We start from the raw sequence: 19,802 nt of genomic DNA on the forward strand, positions 1-19,802 counted from the left end.
AAGAGCCAGCTCTAGATCACTCAGTTTCACTTCATTGCTCTTTCTCTGTGACCGCGTCTCGGCCTCATACTCAGCCAGGCAGAGGAATGCCGTGTCTGTGGTTTATAACTCTGAGGCAGGTGGGTTCATTTTATGCATATCTGAATCTCGTGAATTTGAAACAAAATGATATAAATTGCATCAATTAAATAAGGCTCTCTTTAAAGAGTCCCTAGCATCAAAGTTAAAGGGCCAGTATAAACTGTGTTTGTGCTCTTGACACCACTTTAGCTCATAACGGAAATACCTGCTGTTCTTTTTCAGGATTAGTCTTGGCTTGCATTAGTTCTTAAGTTATTTGAGGTCTTCAGGAGCACATATTCTGCCTGGGATGCAACCATCACCTACTTTAAAAAGAAATAGCGTTATCTCTTTTTTCCTAGTTACAAAGCTATCGCAAAGTAACCAGAGCTCAAACATGGCAAGAGTAGAAAGAGTTCATGACATAGAAAGAGTTCATGACATAGAAAGAGTTCATGACATAGAAAGAGTTCTCTAAAATTCCCTGCCCTCTGAGCTAATCAATGTCAACAATTTGGTTTCTCTAAAATTCTCTGCCCTCTGAGCTAATCAATGTCAACAATTTGGTTTCTCTAAAATTCTCTGCCCTCTGAGCTAATCAATGTCAACAATTTGGTTTATTAGCCTCCCAGCTCTGTTCTCCTATAACATATTAATATATATTATTATTATTCCTATTGTAATGAAATTGTTTTATACATTTGAATCTCCAACTTGCTTATGTTATTTGATGATGTATCACCTTCCCACATCAGCTCCTGGAGATGGACCCCCGAGAGGACCACATTGCAGGTGCACCATAATTTGTCTACCCTGCCCCTGGCTGAAGGACACTGTGGGGATCTCAGTCTAGGTCACTCTGGGTCACTTAAGCAGCAGAGTTAGCAGCTAGCTGCTAACATGGACAGGGAGGCTGAAGAGCCACCTGAAGGAGACAGTAGAAGCCAAGGGAAGGCTGGCTGCAGGGAGCGTGGCCAAGGCTGTCACTAGGGCAGCAACCGGGAGGTCTCTGCTGGATGCTTCCTCAGGACTCCAGGATTGAGGTGGGAATTTTCAGCCAGTCAGGTGTAGGTCCCATGCTCGTGCCTTGATGCCACCGAAATTTTTACAGTGAGAGAGCACCCCAGAATAAGAAGGTGTTGGGGGACTTCCCTGGCGGTCCAGTGGTTAAGACTTTGCCTTCCAATGCAGGGGCTGTGAGTTCAATCCCTGGTCAGGGAGCTAGGATCCAACATGCCTCCTGACCAAAAACCAAAACATAAAGAAAACACCAGAAGCAATATTGTAACAAATTCAATAAAGACTTTAAGAATGGTCCACATCAAAAAAATGTTAAAAAAAAAAAAAAGCGGTTTGGATCCTGTGCAAGGAAGGTACATTGAATGCTCTTACATGCTTCTGTGTCCATTTACTGTTTCTACAGCATCATTTATTTGAAGTAAAAATACTGGTCTAAGAATGAGGCCATTTTGAGTTTCAATAAATATTGCCAAATTTTCATTAGAAAGGTGCTTACCGATCTGTGCTCCCATTGTTACTGCGTGAAATGCCCTATCCCCCACCTACTGGCCTGCACACTTAATCCTCGCCTGTATGATGTACCTATGGAGTGCACAGAAGCATCGGAAAAGCAGACACTCATGTCGCAAACATCTCTAGTCTCTAAAATGAATGCACAGGAAAAACCTAGATTAGGGTACATTCTACTTGTGGTCATACCTAAATGGGAATCATAAGGACAACTAAGATTTTTGGGGAGTGTGGTGAAATTATGTCTCGTGGCTTTTATCCAAAGTGTCATTACTACCCATAAATGAGAAGTATTTGACTTTTACACGGCACCTCACAAATCCTGTGAGGTAAGCATTAAGAACCTCAATTTAAAGATAAGGAATTGAATTTGTCCAGGGACACAGCTAGAAATAATAGCACCTGGACTCAATCCAGATCTTCTGGGCTCAAGTCTGTGGGTTTTTCCCCTCCCACAAGGAGATGATTATATTTATTCCCTTATTCTTCCTCCTCTCAGAACTCCCTTGCTTCCCTTCCTACTTTTCCCTTCCCTTCCTGATTCATTTGTTCCAGTTAATCTGTCCTTCTTTTCTCCTTGGTTGCTGCACTCTGAGCTAATTAGCTTAACACAGCAATGAGTGTATGTGCTGATTCTAGAAGTACATGTCCTAGAGCCCAGGCCCAATGTAATGGAAAAGTCAGCCAGCTGGTCACCTCCCAGTGCGAAGACTATCCATCATCACTAACATTTAGTACAGCCCCCAGCTTCTGAGTCCGGCACTTTATATTCTGTGTGTTACCTCATTTCATCTCCCCAGCCACCCAGTGAGGTGGGTGTTGTGGGCACTGGTTGGCTGCCTAGAGACTCTTCCCCTTTCTTTGGGTAGCAGCACCCCAGTTTCATTTGGGGGCCTCCCTCCCCACCTTTGGACACAGTCTGGCAGAGCTGTCAGTCCAGGTGCCAACCCAACCCCCCTGGCCAGGAAGTGGGCATGTTGAGCCAGCTAGGCCAGCCGGGCTGGCCCTTCCTGCAACTGAAAGAGTAAACGGTGTTTTCAAGAGAGAAAACAGCTGGCCTCACTCATTGCACAGCAGGAGTGCAGAGTGTCTGTCCTAAGCTGTGCTGCCTGGGCTACTGTCCACTTCTGAGCCTCCTCTAATCTGAGCTCCTGATAACCTTCCCATGCGGTTCCTTTTTCCCATCAGTTAGTCACCGTCCACTCCTACTGCTCACTCAGTAGCCGTGACTGATAGCGAGGGTGGTGACATCCCGTTTCACGGATGAGGAAACTGCCACATGGAGCTCTCCAGTATCTTGCCCAAGGTCTCCCAGCAGCTGTGGTGGGGCAGGGTCTGAAACAAGCAGTGTGACTCAGGGCCTGGGCTCCCGACCCCCAAGCTAGACTTCCTAGTTTCCATGTTGGGAGCTACGTTCAGAAACCCAGAGTTACTTTCCCAAGAACAAAGTTGTGCCTCATAAAGGAAGCTGGATCAGGGGATGTCCTTAGGCACCTCATCAAAGCAGCTGAGGCTGCCGCCAACTGTCCTAGGCTGGCTCCCCGCAGGCTCACTAAAGGACCCTTCACTCTCTTGTGCTCAGGGAGTGAGTTCTAAGCTGCGTCGTGGCAACAGTAGTGATGCTAACAGTGATGGAGGTGGTGTACGTAGGGCGCCTGGGATGCGGGTACCAGGGAAGTGAACTGATTGCCATGGTCACTGTTAGGACTGGGCTGTCTCCAGGCGCCCTCATATTCTCCTCCCACAGATCTGCAGGGTTTGTATCCAGCCCGATGATTTGGACTGGCCTCGTTATTTTCCGCGGGACAAAATAAAATGAAATCACCGTCTGTGGATCCCTGACTTCTTTTTCCCGTGATAGGAGAAAGCCAAGGCCGAAGGACTTTGGAACCTTTTTCTACCCGTGGAGACTGATCCCGAGAAAAAATACGGAGCAGGGCTGACCAACGTAGAGTACGCACATTTGTGTGAGGTCATGGGCACATCTCTGTACGCTCCTCAGGTACCTTCTTTAATGTCCTTCTCAGTGTGGGAGGAAATCCTCATCTTCCACACGAGTTCAGCCACCCTCCTGGGCCGATGGGGTTCCCTGCAGCTGTACTGGACCCAGGAGCACTGATGCAAACTCAGACTTCTTATGGGGGAGGACACTGTGGGCAGGTGGCTGGAGCCACAGCAAGAAAGCAGCTTGGGGTGGGCATCTACTCGGGAAGTTAGGGCCCAGGTGAGCACGGCCTGGCTGGCTTCCATGGGCCCCAGCCCACCAGCTCCAGTCTCCTTTCTCTCCCCGAAGGAGCTCCGTGGTTGAGCTTCAGGGGCTCTGAGCTGCTATATTCAGAATGTCGTGGGTCTTTGCATTTCCTTGGGGAGAGGAAGGACTTTCACGAGGGTGTCAGAGGGCCTGTGACTTGGAAGGAGCCCAGGTCCATGCTTCTGGGGTGTTTGAAGTTTTGAATATGGATGTGGGAGTCACCCTTCTGCTTTTTCTCCTTTCCAGATCTTTAACTGTTCTGCTCCAGACACAGGGAACATGGAGCTTCTGGTGCGATACGGCACCGAGGAGCAGAAGGCCCGCTGGCTGATTCCGTTGCTGGAGGGAAAGGCCCGCTCCTGTTTTGCTATGACTGAGCCCCAGGTACCTTGCTTGGGTCACCCACAGGTACCCCTTCTCATCAGCCCAGACCCTCGCCCGAGCCCATCTGCGCTCTGCCATCAGGGACTGCAGGACCAGCTCTAATCAGAATGTGCTGTCGCTCAGGTTGCCTCCTCAGATGCCACCAACATTGAATCTTCCATCCAAGAGGAGGATGGCGTCTATGTCATAAATGGTCACAAGTGGTGGATCTCAGGTATTTGGCCTGAAATTCATTTTTCAATTACACTTATGTGGGTCTGCATGGATAAGCATGTCTTCTCTGCCCGGCTGTTGTCTGAGAAACTGTGGGAGGGACTAGCTTCATTTCCATTTGATGCAAAGGAGATTCTGTGTCTGTTCTCAGAAAAGGCAGCAAACCCTGGGAGAACCAGAGGTTCTACGTGGGTTACCAGGTGACCCCACGTGACAGTTCCAGGAACCTCTGCTTCACTCCCCTCTCTCTTGGTTCTGCTGTGGGCATCTCCCTTTGGAAAGGCAGGAGGTCACTTCCTTGGTGGCTTCTCTGTGCTGTGAGGTCAGGTGTGCCTCAGCAGAAGGGCTGGTCATAATCCTGTTGTTCACCAGGCGTTAACTCTGCAGGGCTCTCCATACGTGCTGAGTCCACACCCCTCCCCGGAAGGTCCGTGTTATTATCCCCATGTTACAGAGAAGGAAACTAGGACGGAGAAGTGACTTGAGTCACTTGCCTAAAGTACTTGCCCCCCACTAGCAAGTAGGGAACCCAGAGTTCAAGGCTGGCCTGATTCTGAAGCCTGTGTCCAAAGCCATCATGTTTCCACTGCCTGTGGGAACAAAGCAGAACAGGCTGCCAGTAATAAAGTAGCAGTTTTCAGCTTCTTGTCTCCAAACTATATTTTCAACTTGACTTGGTGCTTTAAAAAAAAAACTGCTCTTAGTATGTTGGATTCCTTCCTCACTGGGACAGAAACCAATTGCTCCTACTGCTGGTCAAGGGCCTGCACGTCCTCATCTGATCATGTGAAGTCTTAAAGGGCCCTCTCTCTTCACTGGCTTCAGCTTCCCTGGGCCAGGACTGCGTGTGTAAGGAGATCTGATGGCCCTCACGTCAGATGATGGGGTCTCTCTCTTTTCCTGGCAGGCATCCTGGATCCTCGCTGCCAACTCTGCGTGTTTATGGGAAAAACAGACCCACATGCCCCACGCCACCAGCAGCAGTCCATGCTCTTGGTTCCCATGGATACCCCGGGGATAAAAATCATCCGGCCTCTGACGGTATATGGGCTGGAGGACGCACCAGGTTGGCCCCCCAGGAGCAGCTCGCCTCTCTGTGTGGGTCTGGGTCTGGGCCTGGGGAAGAGGCTTTGGGCAGCACTTCCACTGCAGGAAGTAACACCTGTAAGGGTATGATGACATTTGGAAGGCCATGTGCTCCTGCATTTCAGTTCCATCCATGAGTATCAACCATGCAGGCAAATTTCAGACAGGCATTTATCCCCTTATTTCTTTTCTCTTCCATCCTTAGAAGATAAGCAGGATTCTGTGAGGTAAGGAGGCCACAGAGGACAGAGCAGGAGGCAGGAAGGGCCCTCCAGACCTTCTCTTCTAGACCCCAGGGTGGACAGCCGACCTCCAGGCCTGGAAGTCCTCTCACAGGGGCTCTTTCCCTCTGCTGATGATGTTCACGTTCTGCCTTGGGTGTTTCTGTAGGATCACTACATTATTAGATCACATACCGCCAAGGAGATTCAGCTGAAGTGAGAGTCATGTTTTATAAAAGGAATGCCAGACTATTCATTTGATATTATAAATCAGTGATTTATTTCCCATCTTTAATAGACTCCTTCCTTCCCTCCCTGTTCAACATGTTCAACCATGTTCCGGTTAGAAGGCTACAAAAGGGCAGGAGATGAGATAAACTCATTGCCATCAGATGAGATAAACACATCTGAGGAAAACAAGTTAGGCAGATGGCTCAGGGGTACCCTTTGGGTCTTTCAGGTGGCCACGGCGAAGTCCTGTTTGAGCAGGTGTGCGTGCCCAAGGAGAACATGGTCCTGGGCCCTGGCAGGGGCTTCGAGATCGCCCAGGGCCGACTGGGTCCTGGCAGGATCCATCACTGCATGCGGCTGATCGGGTACTCCGAGAGAGCGCTGGCGCTCATGAAGGCCCGAGTGAGTACTTCCCTTTGCGACTGTCTCTGTACCAGAACGACCCATCTGTTTTCCTATCAAACTTCAAATCCTAACTGTTTTCTGAGAGCAGACTTAGCAGGTGAAGCAAGGTGATATTCTTTACAAGAAGCTGTGTCCCTGTCTTTGCTTTGCATCTGCTACTGTGCTAAAGTTTCAAATTCAGAGCAGAATGGGCCTCACTCTGTCGAGGTGACCAGAAGGAAAAGGCCAGGCTCTGTAGCAGCAGTGGGCAAGCTTCCAAGGTCCACAGGGTCATGGTCTACTGATGACCATTCCTGCTACCAGGTCATCTTTAAAAATCAGATACCAGGGAGAACCTAGGGTTCCAGCGTTCAGCCCTGCGCCATCCTCCTCCCCAAGCACATACAAAACTTTATTCTTCTTTGACCCCCTCAAAGGTTGCAAGCCCACACAAAAGAAAGCTGTTGCTGGCAGTGGTAATTCAGATTGGTGATATCAATTTCACAAAGATGAAGCAAACCCCTGAGCCTCCAAAATATCTCATAAAACACTGTCCAAAGAACAGAGATGGTCCGGTGTGCATGGATTACTGAGCAAACCTAAGATTCAACCTTTTTAGTTGAGACTGACTAGTTTTTTGGGTTTTTTGTTGTTTTTTTTTAAAGAAAATGCACCTTTCTTAAGAGCTCAGGTATAGTCTCCAGTCCCATCCTGCAGAGCAGTTTGACTGTACGTGTCAGAAGTCTTAGAAGGTACCATAGTATTGACGTGGCCATTCCACTCATAGGACTTGGTCTCAAGAGAGTAATTAGATTTAATACTAGGAGGTTCACCACAGCCATGACTATAATACACTGGAAACAACCTATAAGGCTAACAACTGGGGCCTGGTCAGATAATCCTGGTTATGGGCATGCAGTGAAATTCCACAATGATGCTGTAGAAATATATTTCTTGATATATAGAGAGATGCTCTTAATGAAAAAAAGGCAGGCTACAAAGCATTATAAAGAGTATGACTCCATATTTTTGTAAAAACTGCATATGTATGTTTATGCATACAAAAAGGTATCCACCAAATATTAAGTGTGACTAGATAATGGAATACCAGGTGTTTATGTTTTTTCTTTTTTTTTTTGTCTGAAAATGGATACATTTTCTGCCATGAGTAATATTATTTGTGTCATTAACTGTTTTTAGTTAAAAAAAAAAGGGGGGTGGGGGATAGGTCCCTTATAAGTTTTTCTGATTGCTTGTAACTTTCAAAGACTGTAGAATCCCCACTGCAATAACAGTTGCCCTAGAGGGGGGTCTGGCACCCAGACTTTGCTCCTGAGGGCACCCCAGGACATGAAGCAGGCCCTGCTGTCAGCAGAGGGCGCCCTCCCCTGCCTGTATGAGGTGCCCACAGTCACTGCCTAGTTCCCAGAGTAGCCCTGGGCCAGAGGCAGCTCAGATCAAGCACTGTCCCTGCCTGGCAGCCGAGCCTGCCCAGAAGGAGCGGAATGGCTGGAGTAAAGGGGTTCCTGGAGGTAATTTGTGCAGCCACCACGTTGACTAGCTCCACAGTGCCCACGAACGCTGTCTGCTTCTGGCTCTTCTCCTTGGGAGTTTCCAGTGGCTGGAGAGCTGGCAAAGTGGCACCTGAACTGCACGGTCCCGCTTCTGCCCCCCTTCCCCTCCAGCCCTCTCCTGTGTGCTTCCACCCACCTCCTCTGCAGGGCACAGCCCCGTGCCTCCCGTCCTGTCTCCTGTGTCCACAGGTGAAGTCCCGCATGGCCTTCGGGAAGCCCCTGGTAGAGCAGGGCATGGTCCAGGCAGACATTGCCCAGTCCCGAGTGGAGATCGAGCAGGCCCGGCTGCTGGTGCTGAAAGCTGCCCATGTCATGGACGTGGCGGGAAATAAGGTAGGGGGCCAAGGGGCCTCACAGAGGTCCTGAGGTCGCAGTGAGGGACGCAGGCCCGGGAATCTCTAGATGCTGACTCTTCCCTCTCCACTCAGCAAACCATAGAGAAAGCACTTGGCTCCTTGACATAAATAAGTTTGCTTCAACTCTCCTTGGGACTATTTGGGCAGCTTTTCAAAAATGGAAAAGGATAAAAGAGGACTGAACTTTCTGTCTTACTGACCCAGTGACCTTCTGGTTCAAGACAGTGGACCTGACAGGGCCCCAGGGCCCCAGCCTGAGCTACGGCCCCACCCGGACTTCCAGGCATCCAGCAAACTAAGAGTAAGCCATGGAGTTAGCCAGAGGAGAAGCTTTATTTTCAAGTGTGACATTATTCTTTAAATGGCTCTTTTTGAGGGCCTCTAACAGGCTGGTACAATGCCATGCTGACCCCTGCCTTCCCCATCTCTCCATGGGGCCTCCACCCCTTAGCCGAGAGGCCTCGGTAGCAGTGGGTTGATCCAGGCTCAAGTTCCCTATTTCTTGGCACTCTAGTGCCGGGTATGAGGGCTCTCAGGGGCTTTGATTAAAATCCCAGACTGAAGGCAGATCATTGCTGCTCAATTCCCCAGAGTCCTGGCTGGCCTTGTTCCACTTACCCTTTGGAAACAGAGCTGGCCGTAACCCTGAATGAGGCACAAGCCACTCACTACCCTGCCCTGTGTGTGCTGGCGACGCTGCCCGTCACCTGGGAAGACGCCCTGAGTTTTTCCTTGACCAGACAGCCACTCACACCGCACAACATCCCGAGGCCCTTCCTAGTCACCCCGCTGCCCCCTCCACCCCCGTCAGTGCTGGGCAGGGACCACGCACCAGGCAAGGCCTGTGGTCCAGCGGGACCTCAGCTCTCTGTTCTGAGCTATTGTTTCTACTCCTCCCTGTGAAACTGACCGGTCTTCCAAGTGTTCAGCCCCCGGGTCTGCCCTCCTAACCACACCTCGTCTTCCTTGCAGCCTGCAGCTTTGGGTATTGCCGTGATTAAAATGGTGGCCCCGTCCATGGCCTGCCGAGTGACGGATCGTGCTGTTCAGGTGAGCACAGATGATGGATCACTGATTCGTCTGAATCATTTACAACAGATGCAAAACTCCCTCTCCTTCAGCTGCCCAACCTCCTGTAAACTAATAGCTGCCCTTTGTCGCACACTCACCACAGGTGACTTTCCTTTTCCTCCTCAGAACAACCCTATGAGGGGTTCTATTCCTACCTTCATTTTGAATATGTGGAAACAGAAGCAGAGGAAAGTGAAGTGACTTGTCCAGGGTCACTCAGCTTGAAAGGAGCTGAGCTCAGATTTGGGGAACCTAGGTCCTTCTTTCAGCAGGCCCAGCCTCCTAACCATGCAGGGATGCCTCCTTCCCAAATCTCAATCCCTGGCCCCAACAGAGGGATTTCCCGATGGCAGAAGTCACCTAGCAGAGCAGACCTGGGAGTCTGGCATCCCTGGGATGGCAAGTGCGGCCCCACCTGAAGTCTTCCAGAACATTGTTATCACACAGGTGTCAGGGGACAAGCTTGGGAAAGAGGCTGTTATGAGCCGTTCTGAGATCGTAGGAGCAGGCACTTGTTCCTGGGGCTCTCAGAGACGAGGGCTCACCCAGGGCTTCCTCCCCTCCCGCTCTGTGTCTGCCAGGCCTTCGGAGCAGCAGGGCCAAGCAGCGACTACCCGCTGGCTCAGTTCTTCACCAGGGCTCGAGCCCTGCGCTCTGCTGACGGCCCTGATGAGGTGCACAGGGCGGCAGTGGCCAAGATGGAGCTGAAGCGCTGCAGTTAGACCTGTGGGACTGCAGGAGCCAGATCATCCCTGTCAGGCCTGTGGTGCCCAAAACTTTAAATGATGTGCTTTGAAAGACCTGGTATGTGTGATTCTTGCACCCTGCCCGGCAGCTCTGTCCTTCCATCCTTATTGTGAACTCAGCCTTGGTGGGTGCCCACAGAAGACACTTCTGTAAGAAGCCTGGAGTTGCCTGTTTCAGACAAGGAGGGAGGGGATTAGCTGAGAGCTGAGTGGGTTTCAGGACAGAGGGTGGAGAGCTGGTCTTCAGTCCAGGCGCCCGGCTGGGCAGCCAGGCCCCCTTCTCTCTGGCTGTGGCGCATAAGGGCTGTGGGACTCTGCGCGAACGTTAGGAGTCCTGCTGGCGGGGTGGGGGGGGGGTGCTCGCTCACTGCTCTGTGCCTCCGTACCCCCGCTCCCAGCTGATGGCTGCAGCCGACAGACCCAGGGCGGGAGTGCTCCTGGGAGAAAGGAATGAAACCCCAGTCATGAAGCCACTGCCATCTGATTTTCTTCCTTTGAATGTCCAGAACACTGAGGTGTTATTTTGGAAAGGGACTTTGGAAACATGAAAGAACAAGAAAATATACCTCAGAGACATCACAAATGTTCTATATCATACAAAGAGAATGGAGAATGAAGGCTCACACCTTAGCTCCCCTGTCTCAGTACGTCAGGTGCCTCCTCATACTTGAGTTTACACAAGATCCTGCCCAGTGCATCGGCCCACCCAAATGCATGGGGGACACAGACACGGTGACCCCGGTTGGTCCCGAATCAGCCACCTCACAGCTGCACATGTAAAGGTCAGCAAAGGACCACGGCTTTCTGGTGTGTGAGGCCCACTCCTCCCTCTGCTCTATAGTCAGAATGTTTGCGGGGAGGGGAGGTGGTGGGCAACATGCAATTACAATTCAGAGGGCAGTACTCTCCCTGCAGAGAAAGGTGGACATACTCACTCACTTGAGGTCTGAGCTCTTCAAGGAATGGGTGTCCCATGAGCCCAGGTGGCAGTCAGAGATAAGCCACTGGCTGTTAGGACCTGGACTGCTAATCTCATGATTTGGGATGATGTGGCTGTCAGCTGCCCATTTCAGGTCAGACCAGATGGGCAGGGACCGTTGTCCCAGCGTCTGCTGCATTGCAGACTTGACCCCCTTGAGGGAACTGCTTTAACGGAGAGAGTGCCCATTAAATTCAGACCCCCCAGTGAATTGCTGTCACACCAACTACACTGGCAAACAACCTTTTGCAAACTCGGGCAGGGCTCTAGCATCCTGACTTCTTGTTTCAAGCCTTAGGAAGGAGGAGGTTTGAAAAAGGAAGTGCTTGGCTGGTGGCCTGCTGTATCACGTGGCCCTCAGCTTTGTCAACCTTGCTTGTTAAGTAGTGCAGTGGCAGGGATGAAAATAGAAGCCATGCAGTGGAGCAACCCCACGTCTCCCTCAGATACTGTGCTGCAAAGTGGGGAGGCCCTGGGGCGGCAGAGTGGACACTGCCTGAAGGATGCGAGTCATAGAGATGTGGCCTCCAGCAGCCCCTCATCCAGGGTCTCCCATTCGGTGAAATAATTCCACTCCCCACTGTCAACTGCACCCGAATTCTGGGCCAGGCACTGGTCTCGGCCTTGGGGAATGTGCAAAAAAACAGGTCAAGTTGCCATTATAAAGGGGCCCACATCTCAAGTGGGGGATGGTGGTGAGTGTCTGAGACTGTGGTGAGTGACTTGGGTGCTGTGCTGGGTGATTGATGAGTGACGAGGGTGCTGTGGGTGACTGATGAGTGACGAGGGGGCTGTGGTGAGTGACTGATGAGTGACGAGGGTGCTGTGCTGGGTGACTGAAGAGTGACGAGGGGGCTGTGGGTGACTGAAGAGTGACAAGGGGGCTGTGGTGGGTGACTGCTGAGTGACATGGGTGCTGTGCTGGGTAACTGATGAGTGATGAGGGTGCTGTGCTGGGTGCTGTGCTGGGTGATTGATGAGTGACTTGGGTGCTGTGCTGGGTGATTGATGAGTGACGAGGGTGCTGTGGTGGGTGACTGCTGAGTGACATGGGTGCTGTGCTGGGTGATTGATGAGTGACGAGGGGGCTGTGGTGGGTGACTGCTGAGTGACATGGGTGCTGTGCTGGGTAACTGATGAGTGATGAGGGTGCTGTGCTGGGTGCTGTGCTGGGTGATTAATGAGTGACGGTGCTGTGCTGGGTGACTGATGAATGACATTGGTGTTGTGATGGGTGATGAGTGACGTGGGTGCTGTGTTGGGTGATTGATGAGTGACAAGGGTGCTGTGCTGGGTGCTTGCTGGGTGATTGATGAGTGACATGGGTGCTGTGGTGGGTGATTGATGAGTGACATGGGTGCTGTGCTGGGTGACTGATGAGTGACGAGGGTGCTGTGCTGGGTGATTGATGAGTGACTTGGGTGCTGTGCTGGGTGATTGATGAGTGACTTGGGTGCTGTGCTGGGTGATTGATGAGTGACTTGGGTGCTGTGCTGGGTGACTGATGAGTGACGAGGGTGCTGTGCTGGGTGATTGATGAGTGACAAGGGTGCTGTGCTGGGTGCTTGCTGGGTGATTGATGAGTGACGAGGGTGCTGTGCTGGGTGATTGATGAGTGACAAGGGTGCTGTGCTGGGTGCTTGCTGGGTGACTGATGAGTGACGAGGGTGCTGTGCTGGGTGACTGATGAGTGATGTGGGTGCTGTGGTGAGTGCTGTGGTGGGTGATGTGATAGGCACTGCTGGGGGTGCAGAGCTGGGGGCTCAGGAGGGAGGACTTGTTCCAGAAGAGGCATTTGAGCCAGACCTGCACGACGAGAATGGGCAAGGGTGCTTCAGAAGAAGGAGCAGCAGATGCAGAGGCCCTGTGGGGCAGCCCAGTATGTCTGGGTACAGAGCAGAGAGAGTAGGAGGTGGTGGATCATATTAGGCCTCAGGGGCCTTGGTGAGGAGTTTGGTGTTGGTTCTAAATGTGACAAAACGGTGAGTTTAGGTGGCAGCGCGATATGCTTTGATTTGAGTTTCTAAAAGCTCCTTCTGCTCTCCAGAGTTCACCAGGATGAAGAAGGAATAAAGGAAGACTAGAGCGGGTTCAAAGTTCCCTAAAGCTGCAGAGGGCTCCAAAAGAACCACCCGCAAAATTAAAATTAAAGAGAAAAAAGAGAAGGAAAGGCAGGGGGATGAGGGGCAGGGCCTTAACAAGATATGAGCAAAAAATCCAAAGGATAAAAGAAGTCTAACCTGGTCCTTATCCGGCTTTTTCCCCACCTTCAGCAGACAGTTGGCATTTCTGGTGGCCCGAGGCAGTAACTAGTGTGGTGACGCCCAGCACCGTGCTCCTCTGGAGTGGGGTCAGCGTGTGGTTATAGGTGCACGCTGGGCCTGGACAGGCCTGGCATGGTGATGAGCATGCCTGACCAGTTTTATCTGTGGCACACTTAACATCTTGCCACCAGCCCTATGTGGCTGGGCCTGCCTTCCTATCAGCCTGCCTTGGGAATGGGAACAAAATGTCCTCATAACATACTAGTGATTGTTTTTTCTCACAGTAATTTGCTATCCCAAAGCAATTGAACACACATTCCTCTGCTCATCTCTTGACATCAGGGGCTAGATTCCCGTAGGGCTGAGCCCTCCCCAGCGGTCCCGTGACAGTCCCCGGGTCTCAGGGCTCCAGCCCTCCCTTCCCATTCTCCCCCACCTCATGCTCCCTGTAGCGACTTGTGGTCTTGGCATCCACAGCTGCCTGTGCTCCTCCAAGCCCTGATTTCAGATATTGTCAGATCATTCCAGAATAATCCCAGAGAGGCTGTAAGAAAGAGACTGGATTCCAGGTAATTCGCCTGGGTGGGGTGCCTTCAGGACATCACTGGGGGTGATGTTGAAAGAACAGGCTCCAGTGTTCTCCACCAGCATTCCCCTCCTAGAGTCCCCAGTGGTCATCTAAGAGACGGCTCCTGTCTGTCACCGCCCGGGACTTAGAGTTCCCCAGGGATGCCTTGGGGATGCCAGGGCTGTGCTGCAGCTCACCTCTTTGCAGTCACAGGGAAACTGGGTGCAAGTTCAGGGCCGAAGCACTGGTTGAGCATCTCTGGGACATCTGGATCAGTATTTATACTGCCCTCCATGGTGCTCTGCGGCTACAGCCCTCTCCCCTCCATCGACCTCACTAATGTGTGTAAGCGTCAGAGCAGAAAGATGGAGGAAAGACAGAGGTTTGGACCCGGGGTCCAAACCTGTGATCACCTATTGGACAAGTACTCTGGGAGCAGAGTTCTTTTAATCAAGTTGGCTGAATGGAGAAATGATTTCAGGGAATTCTCCATCTTATCAGCATTAGATAGATAACCTAGTGGTAAAGAGGTGTCACAGATAAACACAGACAGACACTAAAGTGTTAAGGACAAATATTAATCAGTAATATGCTATTGCAGTAGGAAAGAGGGCCCAGCATGAACTGACCTCAACTTCCATTTGTACAGAGGGCATTTTAAAGGGAGAATGAGAGAGCAGGGAGGGGCAATGGTGGGGTTTACACGTGGAAATTCCTGCTAAATGTACAAAAAGCGGGAAGGTGGAGGGCTCCACATGAAACTTATCTGGGTTATCTAACTTAAGGCACTTAAGGAAGTTAGGCTCCTAGCCTCTCACAGAGACCCTAAATCATTCGTGCTGAGAGTCTGCTGTTTTTATAGGCTGAGGTTGAGGCCCAGTCAGGAAGAGAGCTTAGAGGAGCCCAGCAAGAGTCTAGTCAAGCAGAGGCTTTGTCAGCTACACTTCTGGATTCAAATGACCCTGAGTTTCAACCTGCCTCTGTGACAGATGAGCTGGGTGACGACAGGGAAGCGATTTTTCATCATGTAGGGTTAGTTTTCTCATTTGGAAAATGGAGAGAACAGCATTCCCTCCGAGGATTGTTTGAAGATTAAATGAGCTGACCCACGAAGATTAAATACGAAGCCTGCGGTACACGCCAGTGTTTCACGTGGCTGGAGTCCGGAGGGGGCTAAAGAGGAGGCTGTGTTCCAGTTGGGATACAGTCCTGCGGGGGCCCCACCAGGGCCTGCCTGGCACAGCTGAGGCTGCAGCCTCTCACAGGCTGACGTGCAGAGGAATGAACCCAGGGATCTGGTTACACTGCCAAGCGTGACTCAGCAGGTCTGCCTTCCTAACGCGCTCACAGTTAATGCTGCTGGTTTGGGGACCCCATCTGGAGAAGTGAGGGTGAGGAGAATGGCTAGACTCCCCTCACTTCATCACCTGGATGGAGTAATAGCTCCTAGATATTTAGTACCTACCAGGTGCCAAGAACTGCACATGTATTATTTTGAACCCTTAAAACAACTGGCAGATACTTTTCCTAGCCATTTTAGAGGTGAGGAGAAGGAGGTTCAAAGAGGTTTCATGACTTGCCTAAGAACACACAGCTAGTCAGTGAATTCAAACCTAAACTACGAGACTGTAAGAGCTCTTTCCACTCGGAAGCATGAATTTTTACCATCTCTGAGGGGCTTCCTGAGAGGTGCTGGCTGCCTCACCTGGAAAAGGAGGAAGAAGAAAAAGAAGCCCCAGCTAGCCAAGGAGAGGCATGTCCTGCCATGAAGAAAGTATGTGAGTGTGTTTCCAAAGCCGGGGAATCTCCGGGGTACCTACTCACTGCCTTAGGGGGCCAGGCTGCAGGTGGGGCGTGGTGAGCCTGTCACGAGTTTCTTTGCATGTGCAAATAAGGAGGGCAGCTCTTGCTGGACCGCATTTTTTCCTCCTGCTTCTGAGAGAGAATGTCTTTCCGTTTAAATGTTGCTTTGAATTACACCCCCCCACCCCCACACACTGTTTGCAAAAACAAACCAAAAAACACCTTTCATTTGATAGTGTCAGTGTCCCAGCACTGGGACTAAACAACCAAATATTTAAAATCTCACGGTTCGGGGACCCTAAAGGACACCTCAGTTACCACTGTTTTTAGAGAGCAGGTGGAACTAGATTTTTTTCGACCTGAAAACACACTGTTGTGCCCTAACAATGAAATGCTTTGGAATATTTCAGGGCTAAGACTTTGTATAACTTCTTAGAGGAAGTGAATGGCTGTTTCTTACCCAATTCGGTGCTTCTCCCAATGATCTCAGCACAGTGGGAGGACAATGTTTATTCATGTCGAAGTGTTCACATCTCTTCCCTCTGCAGCATCCTGAAAAGACGTTACATTTTGCTTGCTTAGTTCCTCTCCCAGCTTCATTCTTCTTCCATCTAAGGATACTTTGCTTTTGTCAGTTCCATTCCTGGCACTGAGTCCACAGACAAGGGGCAATGGAGAGAATAAGAGAGAAAGTTGGACCTAGAGAAAAAGAGATTAAACAACAACAACAAAAAATCAGAACAAAGATTTACATAAGAACAAGAAAACAGATTGAAAGAAACGTGGACGAAAGAGCCAACACAGATTGTCAGGGAGAAATCTAGGTTGAGAGTTAAATTGTGCTTAATGCCTTGGGCAGACTGAGCCACGTGGAGCCACAAATATATTAGGATTTCAGCACATGCAGTTAATCTTGGGCTGCAGTGTTTGGTTGACCTTGAACTGAAAATTGTGTGAAAGCAGCTAAAGGAAGCTAGTGTGGTTACAGAAGACTTCCCCAGAAGATGGAATTTGGGCTGAATCTTGGTAGGTAAGATTTCTTTAAGCAGAGTCAGTAGGATGGGCATGGGGAAGAGGGGCCCCCAAAACTAGGGGACCAGGGGTGAGAAAGCTGCTGGTGAGGTATGGTGAGCACCACAGATGAACAAACCAGAATAAATGAACCTGTGAACCAACACGTGTGCTAAACGGATACACACAACTGTGCACACAAGTGGGGACCCAAGCACGTTGCCACACAAGCCTGTGTGACTTGAGTGAGTGAAAGTAAGGGTCCTGCCTAAGATCACACGGCTGGTTAGCACTTGATTCCCATTTTCAGTTTCTTTCCATTTTAATACTATTTTTCTTCTTTTAGACAAAATCAAATAGCCACATATTAGATGATTTTCAGGGATGCTAAAAACTCATACCCCGGAATGAGGAAAGTCTTATGCCACCAACAGTGTTTATTACTCATGGAAGGGAATGCCTGCTTTTTTTTTTTTTTTTTAATAAATTTATTTATTTATTTTTGGCTGTGTTGGATCTTCATTGCTGTGCGTGGGCTTTCTCTGGTTGCTGCGAGTGGGGGCTACTCTTCATTGCGGTGTACGGGCTTCTCATTGTGGTGGCTTCTGTTGTTGCGGAGCACGGGCTCTAGGCATGTGGGCTTCATTAGTTGTTGCACGCGGGCTCAGTAGTTGTGGCATGCTGGCTCTAGAGCGCAGGCTCAGTAGTTGTGGTGCACGGGCTTAGTTGCTCCATGGCATGTGGGATCTTCCCAGACCAGGGCTCGAACCCATGTCCACTGCATTGGCAGGTGGATTCTTAACCACTGCGCCACCAGGGAAGCCCCTGGGAATGCCTGCTTATATGGGATATGTGAAAAGCTGCTCTTAGGGGCCATGTCTAATTTTGTTTCATTTGAACTAACTTTAAAATCAGAGCACAATAACAGTTTTATTATCATCTTTGAAATTATTGTCCCAATCGTAATCCCTCAGCATCAAAGACCAGCAACTCTGGCAGCACAGGCTTTTAATTGAAAAAGAAAAAAGGACAAATGTTAATCCGTTTTTGTTTCTGGAGGAGGGCCATTATTCAGTGTCAGATCCCTACTAATAGTTAAATAAAAAAATATTTCCGAAGAAGTCAGAGAGAATAGATTTTTTAAACTTTTATTTTTAAATGTCCTATGAGGACTCATATAATAAAATAGGCCCCAGATATTGCCAATATACTGTATTCACAGTCAGAGCTTTTGATTCACTTAGTCTTTTTTTTTTTCCTAAACCAAAATGACACAATCCTCTGTGTACACTTGATGGCCTGGCACTCTGCACTAACTCCAACATGGATGGAACACTTGCTTTGTATGCTTTTAATTGAGGATACAGAGGTAAATAAAACTCTTGTGGGAAAACTGTCTTCCAAACTCAAGCTCTGAAAAGAACAGTCTTTCTTCTCTACCAGTTACAGCATTGTGTAACCTCAGGCAAAACTGCGAGACTCTGTGTGCCTTAGTTTCCTCACTTGTAAAATGAGGATAAAGTGGTAGCTACCCCAAAAGGCCGTTGTGAGGATGAAATAAATTAATCTATGTAAAGTGCTGAGAAGAGCGTCTGGTAAGTACTGTATGTGTGAGCTGTCTGTTGCTATTGTTGTCTCTGCCACTATTAATGCTCTAATAACCTCAAAGATTAACTGGATTGAAGATCTGATGTTCAAGTCATTGGCACAGAAAGTCTAAAGATTACATGTAAAAGAGGGCAGATCTTAAAGAGCCTAAGAAAATTTGGCATAGAGATTGATTGGAGAGAATGACAGCCCTCACTGAGGCCGAGCTGCAGAGAATCTAGGCACTCTCTTTTATCCGTGGATGTGGTGTGGTGATCATAGAGAAACCTTGGAAGGTCTCAGGGGTAAAAAGGGGAGTGGACATGGAATTAGCGCCAAGCTAAAAGAATTACTATCCAGCTAAGCTGAGGAACTGCATTGTCTGCAAGAACGTGTCTGTCTTGGAACAGGCCTCCCTGTTCCCTCAGGGTTGAAAATACCATGAACACTGCAGACTTCCCAGAAAATGTTTATGCTTTCAAAAGATTACACGGAGATACTCGTAAAAGAAAACTGAGAACCTTTTCATAACAAACAGGAAGGCTAAGGGGGAAATGACATTCTACTTAACAAATTTTAATTTAGGTCAGCGATCGGAATGGGCTGGGGTAAGTAAACACTTAGGAGTCCTTCCCAGGAAGACAAATGGTGTCCTAGGGACACACTCAGGATTCCCTCAGAAAATAATTGTCATGTCTAATCCTAATAAAGAAAGAAAATTCTAGTATTTTTAATGCTTTTAATTTCTCTTGGTCATATAATTCACCAGGGGACTCATCTAGACCTTAAAAGAAGGTTAGAAAGTTCAAATGTTCCTGTTTGGAGCTGAAGAAGGGTTAAGGAAATATTGCTTTCCAAACTGGTGGTCACTTCGTTCTTCCCACCACCTTAAAAACAAACTATTGTGCCTTTTTCTTTTTTCCCTGAACATGACTCTATGATTTTGCTTATGGTGTGCTCCTTTTTTAGAATATCTTTCCCTGAAAATTTTTACCTGATAAATTCTTAACCTTAACAGCCCAGTTCAGAGGTGACCACTATACTGTTTTTATAATCTCCTAGGGTAAAATGACTACATCATTTGCAGTCCTGTAGTAATACTCTATTTTGAGTATCATATACTCTATTTTGTTTGTTTACCACATAGTCTGTTCTGTTTATTTGTTTACATGTCTGTTTTCTCTTGTACACTGTGAAGGACCTAAGGACAGGAATCATTTGCCTAAAAATGTACACAGCACCTAGTAGGTGCATAAATGTAAACATTTGTATGAGCTAAAATCTGAGCACCTTAAGTGAGTACTGATTCTCAAGCTAAGACTGTAGAAAATAGAAGTGGGATTAAGTTTAACCCCAGGAGTGTCCCTTTAGCAAATTTCCAGCAGGATCATCAGGTAATTAATAAGATAAAATTCCCTTTGATTTAAACAGCCCATCACTAGGAAAGGGCACTATTTTCTCCTAGAGGTCATCACCATGACTC

General features: G+C 49.1%; 1 protein-coding gene across 3 annotated transcripts in view; it reads left to right on the top strand.

The window, feature by feature from the left end:
• Positions 1 to 19,400, top strand: part of ACAD10 (acyl-CoA dehydrogenase family member 10) — a 58,440-nt gene extending 39,040 nt beyond the window's left edge. For 2 of the 3 annotated variants that reach the window (XM_089894494.1, XM_022597859.3), the window contains exons 14-21: positions 3,452 to 3,592; positions 4,088 to 4,225; positions 4,349 to 4,439; positions 5,346 to 5,504; positions 6,206 to 6,378; positions 8,124 to 8,267; positions 9,263 to 9,340; positions 9,943 to 19,400. In XM_089894494.1, the coding sequence (XP_089750620.1) occupies positions 3,452 to 3,592; positions 4,088 to 4,225; positions 4,349 to 4,439; positions 5,346 to 5,504; positions 6,206 to 6,378; positions 8,124 to 8,267; positions 9,263 to 9,340; positions 9,943 to 10,083 (1,065 nt within the window). In that variant the 3' untranslated portion in view covers positions 10,084 to 19,400. Of the gene's footprint in view, positions 1 to 3,451; positions 3,593 to 4,087; positions 4,226 to 4,348; positions 4,440 to 5,345; positions 5,505 to 6,205; positions 6,379 to 8,123; positions 8,268 to 8,494; positions 8,592 to 9,262; positions 9,341 to 9,942 lie in introns of all 3 variants that reach the window. The other variant, XR_016387482.1, reaches the window with a different exon arrangement.
• The last annotated feature ends 402 nt before the right edge of the window (positions 19,401 to 19,802 follow it).

The sequence above is a fragment of the Delphinapterus leucas genome, chromosome 14 (genome assembly GCF_059928025.1).
Source record: "Delphinapterus leucas isolate spDelLeu-1000000601 "Yukka" chromosome 14, BTC_Dleu_Yukka2, whole genome shotgun sequence".
Classification (NCBI taxonomy): domain Eukaryota; kingdom Metazoa; phylum Chordata; class Mammalia; order Artiodactyla; family Monodontidae; genus Delphinapterus; species Delphinapterus leucas.